The sequence below is a fragment of the Nicotiana tomentosiformis genome, chromosome 2 (genome assembly GCF_000390325.3).
Source record: "Nicotiana tomentosiformis chromosome 2, ASM39032v3, whole genome shotgun sequence".
Classification (NCBI taxonomy): Eukaryota; Viridiplantae; Streptophyta; class Magnoliopsida; order Solanales; family Solanaceae; genus Nicotiana; species Nicotiana tomentosiformis.
In genome coordinates, this window is record NC_090813.1 from 52,078,345 (window position 1) to 52,086,748 (window position 8,404).

At 34.0% G+C, this 8,404-nt stretch overlaps 1 protein-coding gene across 1 annotated transcript; it reads right to left on the reverse strand.

Moving 5' to 3' along the window:
* Positions 1-2,008: 2,008 nt before the first annotated feature.
* LOC104113679 (plant intracellular Ras-group-related LRR protein 4-like) lies at positions 2,009-5,021 on the reverse strand. Its single transcript, XM_033660653.2, has 4 exons — positions 4,029-5,021; positions 2,977-3,890; positions 2,663-2,854; positions 2,009-2,329 (listed from the first exon to the last, which is right to left on the reverse strand). The coding sequence occupies exons 1-3, from the start codon at positions 4,648-4,650 to the stop codon at positions 2,708-2,710; spliced, it is 1,683 nt and encodes a 560-aa protein (XP_033516544.1). The 5' UTR covers positions 4,651-5,021; the 3' UTR covers positions 2,009-2,329; positions 2,663-2,707.
* Positions 5,022-8,404: the final 3,383 nt, after the last annotated feature.

Sequence of the window (8,404 nt, forward strand, 5' to 3'; positions counted from 1 at the left end):
TGCAGAAAAAGGATGAGGAAGAGGTAGTCCTTGAGAGAAAAGAGAAAGGTCAAGGTTCGAGTTTGAGTTATGGGTTTCTGACACTACGATGTTCTCATTCTTATGTGTCTGAATGTGTAGACATTTCATCTACACGTGCTAACATCACACAGCTAAGGATCTATCATTGAAGAATAAATCTCAGCCGTTTGATTTATAAGAAAAAAGCCGAGCTAGCAAATAAGAAGAAGCTTCCTACATGTGATGAGCACATGTATATACATAGAAAAGAATAAAATTTGTTAGGAGGTTATACAAGTAGGCAATAGAAATAGTACAAGTATATAGGAATATTCTTTTACATTTATTTAGTTACAAAAATTACTTATATAAAGAGGCATCTGAACAATGAATACAATCAGAGAAAATTTTCACAATTTCATTCTATCTTTCTTTCATTAGCCACAATAAAAAGAAGAAGTAGGTAACAAGTAACTTGGGTCATATGTTCAACTATCAGAACATATAAGCTAGGTAATCGAATATCCTTCACCGAAAAATATTTCGTAAATAGCAAAATAATTTTTATTAAATAAATTATTGAATGCCCTTAACGTAACAAAATGTTCTAGTTTAATGACAAATGAGGGTCAAACAATTTAAGATCATATATAAGTTCAGATATTGGGCTCTTATATGTGAATTTCAGGCTCCGCCTCTATTAGCATATGACAGGGTACGTCTAAATGCTTTATCATTCTTCAAGAAATTCTTACATCTCATTTTTAACAGATGTTTGTTTAGCGAGAAAAGTGGTCCAATTCGTTCAAACATGAGGTTACTTGCTGATTAAGACAATCCTACGTAAATTTAACTTTTATTCAGATAATTGTTTGTGTAAGGATAGAAGAGATTAACAAAACATTCATAACGTAGGCGATCAAACAATGAAATGAAAAGGGTATATATATTCTTAATCGAATTGAAATTTAATTTGAAATCTGTCTGATATATAAGTTTAATAAACAATCAACACACCTCTCGAGGGAGACTTGAAAATATACCAAGTATATAAACTTAATTAGAACACAAGTATACAACAGACTTTTGCTTTAGCTATACAAAGTAATGGAAATCTGAGCTGTTTGGCTACCCATATCTACGGATGTAAGATCCACTTCTACAAAAATCCAATTCCTCTAGCTGCCACTGCCCATCATCGAATTTTTGCGAGTAGCTCAATGAATCATATTTTGGTTTGCTCACTCTAACGGACCTACAAATTTGGGAAGTATTACCATATTGGACTACTTTAAACGATTAAACCAATATTATGATATTTACTGAACAAATTATAGTAATAAAGTAGTCACCCATCATTGTCACATCTATTTCCAGCTTTAACAAAAGTAGACCTATTTGATCCTGGGGACTATAACCAAAAATTATGCCATCTTCCCTAACCTAAAATGCTAATATTGGGAAATTCACCCTTTACCATTTGAATTTAATCACAAAAGTAACCGGCAGTCTTGCAGCGTAACGTACACACATAATTTGATTCAAATAAAGAGTCCTTTCCGCTTAATAAAAGTAAGGTCAACTACCTTTTATAGGGCATTCGTCTCGAGAAATAATGATACTATAATATAGTAATGATGACTCAGTGAGAATAATAATGCAACCAGTAAAGAAATGTGTATATTTCGGCATATTTATATGTGTATATAAGTATACTTTACATGTACGAGAATAGTCATAAATCCAATTGGATATAGTATAGAAATCTAGCCAATAGGTCAAATGTATTTGGTACACAATGTCGTAGCCGCCCTCAAAATTTTATTGACAAGACTACGTTTTTAAGCATCCCTCATTTGACCTTAGCAACATTCCTCTACAAAATATAATGAGATTCCAAACAAATGCATCGTTCTAGAACCCAAGTGGATAATGGAAATATATTAGGCTGACTTCCCAATACCAGAAAGGAGGCAAAAAATAAAAATATATTCCATCAAATCAGAAATGATGAAACTCAGTAAACTCAATGATTAATTTACTTCCGAGGGAATTCAAACACGAGAAATTTCGACCTCGTTTTCCGTGTAATATAGATTTTACATCTCATTTTACATTATCAAGAGGAAAAGTTACAGCTGAATAACAACACAGAGGAGTAAAGAATTACATGGAATGAAACAAAATGAGGAAAAATGAAAAGAGGGAACACGTGGCAAGGATTAATGCCAGATCTGGAACAACAAAATGGCTTGATTTGCTGGCAAAAAATGGTTGAATTCAACCAAAATGGCAGCTGACTCTCCCAGCCCAATCACAGCTCATTTTCCTACAACAGATAACAAAGCATGTGAGGCGTACCCTTTAGACCCTACATTTCATTATTGTAATTAACGCAAACCAGCATGTACAGTGCACCATTTCAATTTAATAACGCAAACCAGCATGTATAGGGCACCATTTCAATTTATTAACTGAGAAAATGAACAGATAAGAATAGCAGAGGACAATAATTAACTTATTAAAAAATATATCAGTAATCAGTGCCTATACACGAGCTAAGAATCATCACCTCTTGGAAGCTGCTTGGTCAGTTCAAGAGCGTTGAAATCTAGTTAAGAAACCATAACAACAAACTTGGTAAGAACGAGAAATAGCATACCATATGTATAGTGTGTTCAAACATTTGTATCCAAGCTGCAGCACATCAGGCATTAACATAGTCCACACTATTGCGCTGACGTTTGTTGGATCTTGAAAAGCAGCATATCTGAGCCCAGGATTTCTTCTTCTTCACCGGCTGTGCCTTCACATCCCTATTTGCTACCAGATTAGCCATATACTGAACAACAGCCTGCAGAGCACAGCAACAAAGCATAATTAAGTAATCCAATCATCTAAAAACAACAAGAGCTAGGAAAAAAGAACTAGGATAAAAAAATCAGAAAGCACCACCATAGTAAAATGGAAACAAACCTGTGCTCCCTTCTCAGCGATGTTTCCTGGTGGCACTTCCAAAGGATTTCCCTCGGTTTTAAGGACCCGCAAACTTGAGAGCATCCTAAATGAGTCTGGAAGCATTCTAATCTGGTTGTTACTCATGTCCAATTCTTCTAGCAACTCAAGGTTCCCAATGGACCTTGGTAGTGACCGCAGGTCTGCAAAATTGTTGCTAATGTTCAGCTTGACCAGCGTAGTAGCAAAACACAAGCTCTCAGGGATGGCTTCAATTTCATTGAAACTAACATTGAGCTCTTTCAAACTTGTAAGGGATGACATAGTCGTAGGCAATTGCCTGATGTTATTGTAACGCGCAGACAGAATCTCCAAAGACTCAATTCGTCCCACTGCTTCAGGAAGAGCTTTAAGCCGGTTATAGTCAGCACGAAGCTCCTTGAGCGAAGTACATTGACCAATAGTGTGAGGAAGTTCCTCAAGGTCATTAGTTTCCACAATCAATTTCTTAAGACTTACTAAGGAGCCAACTGTCTCAGGGAGTACTGATAGCATGTTAGAGCTCAGATCAAGTTCTTGAAGGTGAGCTAACCTCGCAAAACTCGCTGGCAACAACTTCAAGTTATTTGCACTGAGATCAAGATAGACCAAGTTAAGCAGATCTCCAATGGAATCAGGCAGTTCAACGATTCTGTTTGAATGCAAATCTAGCTTCTGCAATGACAAAAGCCCCCCTATAGTGGTAGGCAGGACAGTAATTCGATTCTCAGACAAATCCAAAGTAATCAAACTTGATAGCTTCCCTATAGAATCTGGAAGCCATTCCACCTGGTCCGACAACTTATTCTTGAGGATAAGCTCTCGACTTCCTTTTTTAGATGACACTTCAATCATACTAGCAAGCTTAATCAAACTTAATTTCTCACCATCTTGACCTACAAACAAAATATCCAGCATCTTCTTGATCAAAACAAGAATATTGACCCAACACAACAAAACGATAATCTACATAATCAAATTCTAGAAAATAAAGTGCATAACCAAATATGGTACAGCAAATAGATGTAACATACCACTAGTAGTTGCTGCCTTTAAAGTGGAATCAACAATTTTGGGCCCTAATAAAGCATCCCCAGATCGAAGCCCAACACCAATTCCATCCACAAGAAACGTGGCCTTTGCCTTATTCAAGTAACTATCATCTCTACTAAGCATTTCAGACACTTTAACAGGCTCTTTCGCGTTATAAAAGCTCGACGAAGAAGTAATTGCAGTCGCAGTTGCTGTAGTTGTCGGAGAACTTAAGCTGCTGCTGCCGGAGAAGGAAGCTGAGTTATCATTAGCCTGAGATTTAGATGGCAAACATTTGGAAGCTCTCTGAATCAAATCGTCGAATAGAGAGTGAACATTCTCGAGATCTAAAAGTTTCAAAGCCTCCCATTTCTGCTCTTTGCTCTGGAAATGAACAAAATTCCTCTGCATCTCTTGCAAAATTCTAAACAGCTCTTCTGGGACATCTTTCCTTTTATTTTGCCTCGTAATTGCATCTAATTTTAACTGATCTTCTTTCTCCAGGTTCCCAATTAACGCTTTTGCAGCTTCAACTTCTTCAATCGATGGCCTTGTCGGTAGACATCGATGAATTCGCATGATTTCTTCCACAATCTCGTCATTCGACTTTCCTGACGATCCCATTTTCACTAATTTTCTGAAATTTTTGAAAGAAAAAGAAAACGGCCACAAAAATCAGGCTCGACTCGCCTTTTCTTTGTTTTGTATTTTTCAAAGCAAAAACCAAAGACGAATTTCGCTTTTATGAAATCAATCCCCAGATTAAGAAAAACAAAAACCGTAATTCAATTTTCTTTCTTTCTACAAGTTTCTAGAAAGCGCCAATCAACGATGACTATAATTTCAAACCTTTGGCCATATGCAGCCATGCAAAAGGAAAGCTTATTTTTCGCCGTCTTTTCCTATCTTGAAAACAACTGTTTTGAAAACACGGAAAAAACACTCAAAAAAAAAGGAAAATGAACCTAAAAAGGGAAAAAAGAAAAAAAAAAAAGAAAAAAATTCCACTATTAAAACATCAAGCTCCACTTAAGGAAAGAAAATTTACTCACACTATTCAGTGGCTTTTCTCTTAACAATGTTTCTGGAATTCTACACAGTGAAGAGGAAGGAAGAGAAAAGAGGATGTGTTATCTTTCTTCTAAAAGAGAAATGGAGTCTTGTTTGGTTCTGTGGAAAATCCAACGACATCCATTGTGGTATGATAATTTATTTATACAGCTCAACAAAATACCAAATACCACTACCGCTTTTTTGATAAATGCATTATTATTACAATTACAATGAAAAGAATACCAAATTATTTATGGAGTTTTTAAAAGAAAAATTGGGAAGTTATGATAAGACAATTATTTGATTTAAAAACTACGGTGGACTCCATTATGACTGATCGGTTATCTAACGGAGATCTACTTAAAGCTAACGGTTCGTCCAGATTTCCGGAAATGACCTCGGATAAACAATTAAATGACGAAATTATCCCCAGCTCTTCTAGGATTCTCTCGGACGGTTATCAAACTTTTCCTTTTCAGAGAAATATTTGTAGCATTTCAATGCAAGGGATGATATTGACATAGACGGATCTAGCCTTCTTATATCAGTTCAATTAAATCTGTAATTTTTATGAATTTTATTTTTAAATTTATTAAATTGCAATAAATAATATTTATAAATTTATAATTTTAAAAATATAATATAATCAATGATAAAAATAAAAGTTAAACTTATAAAATTTAAATTTTGAATCCGTTTATGGATATCGATATTGTTATATGTGACATTGTGACTGGACTGACACCCTTTTCATTTGATATTTGATATCACGTCCTTCACGCTGCCGGCATTATATTTCAGGTTTCTTTATGTTTTATAACATCATCTTTATAATTTTTTATTACAATTATCTCTTTTTTTGTGTGTGTTGTTCACACGGTAAGATGATAACTCTTTACCTAATAATACTGTAGGAAGGTGATTGAAGTCAGTAATATCACGTTCTAGATTAAAATCTTCTGATATCAAGTTGCTACGTCTTGCATGCCATGACGATTGCAATTTGCTAGTAGAAATTATGACATGCTGAACGTATGTACTTTTTTTAATGGCCAAATATATAGACGGTCAATTAAATTTGGCCCAATTTTTTATTTTGACATTCTAACTCAATTTTGAAAGCGCGTGAGGGAGATGTTTTTGGACAAATTTTCTTCTTCAACGGTAATAACATAAAGGCCAAATACATATATAGTCCATTGAACTTGACTTCATTTTTCATTTTGGCACTCTATCTCAATCTTGTTCCATTTTGGCCCTCCAACTCTATTTCTTATGTTTCATTTTAACACGAAAGCTGACTAGTCACATAGTGTGAATTGGCTCACATGGTAGGCGCGTGAGGCAGATTGTTTATGATAAAATTCTTTCTCCAACAGTAATAAAATAACTGTTGGTCCCATTTTTAATCCCCCAACTCTCTTCCCCCATATTGCATCTTCATTATTTCCTTCCCCATTTACTCTTTATATGAAAACCAACCGATTTCAGTCGATTTCTTAAAAAATAAATTTTGTGGGACACTAAAAGAGTTTCCTGTATTTTTGTGCCCAAAAAAACGACCGAAGTTGGTCGGTTTCGTAAAAATAAAATTAAAAATAAAATATTTTGAAATAAATTTTATATTTTTTGAAACGTGTGTGCATGCATATCCTGAAATACCCACAAATTTCATAAACTTCCGAACCGCTAAACTTTCGAAATCGCGAACTTTCGAACCCGTAATGGAACAAGGTTGAGATAGAGTGACAAAATGAACATAAGAAATAGAGTTGGAGGGTCAAAATGGAACAAGGTTGAGATAGAGTGCCAAAATAAAAAAATGGAGCCAAGTTTAATGGGTTGTCTATGTATTTGGCCAAGCAAGTATGTATACGCGCTGCATTTTTACGTCGGATAAAAGTTTTTGTGTTAAAATGAAACATAAGAAATAGAGTTGGAGAACCAAAATGGAACAAAGTTAAGTTAGAGTGCCAAAATAAAAAATTAGGTTAAGTTTAATGGGTTGTCTATGTATTTGGCTTTTTTAATTCACTTAATAGCTTGTTTGGATGGTTGTTATATGTTTGTTTTATAATGTAGCGTTTAGTATTGTATTGTACTGTATTATTTTAATGTATATAGTATTTGGATAGATTATATTATTTGTCGTCGTTTCATGATTTCATGCATCAACAATATAAAAAATAAACTTACAATATTATAAAGAAAAAGTAAGGTACGAGGTAATATTATATAAAAATATAAGGTAAAGGATAAAATAAGATTATTTAATAAAAAAAGGCAAGATAAGAGGAAAAAAATAAGAAAACGACGCGACCACAAGATCGGTCGTTCCATAAAGTGCATTTTTCGTCATTACATAACGACGAATTTAAACGATACGATATAATAAAATCTAAATAATAATTAAAATAAATATTATATTTAAATTAACAATACGATTAATACAACAGATAACAGCCATCCAAACAAACTGTTAAACGTAACATAGTTGTTGAGCATTGTAAAGCCCCATAAAAAAGGTTCTTCTACCCTATAAGATTTATCATATGTATAGTGCATTAAAATGAGTGAGAGTTTTTTTAAATTAGAGGAAATTATTATTTAGTTATATTCGATCTGAAAACTGTTACGCTTCAATTTGGTCCTATTGCCGTCGGACCAAAATGCCACAACCTTTATTTGAAAAATTTGTCTTCCACTGTGTATGTAGTCGATCTGTAGAGAACAAGTTTTGACACAATTGTTTAATCAAAAATAGATTTCTCGGTCAAAATCAATATTTAGAAGAAAACAAATTACTGATAACCAAGATTTACTTCACTTTTCCAATAATTTTAAGAAGACTAGAAAAAATAATGGATATAATTAGCAAAGAACAATAAGGAATGAACTGACAATTACTCCCCAAAATCAAGGCTTAAAACTTGAAGAGTAAAGCAAAGAATTATAGTATGTATTTCAGTAATAATCGTAACTTGTCCTTACAAATGAGATTCTTATCCTTATATATGAGCATATAATCATAACCGTTCTCACACTTAATTTGGGCTTATTAGAGACATTAATTGTATTGATTGCCCATTATCATAGACAACCGTAATTGGCATATTTATAACTAAAGATTCCTTGTAACTGCTCTAATTCCCCTTCCTTATTTACTTCTGGTCGTGTATCTTCCCTTCTTTGTAGCCTTCATTCATTTCGTTCCCACTTCTCCTTTGACAGCTGCCAGGTCCGTTTCTTTTCTCTATGCTGCCATGTGGGTGTTTCTCCCGTACCTTCCTTGCATTCTTAATTCAGTTAATTGAGAGTGTCACTT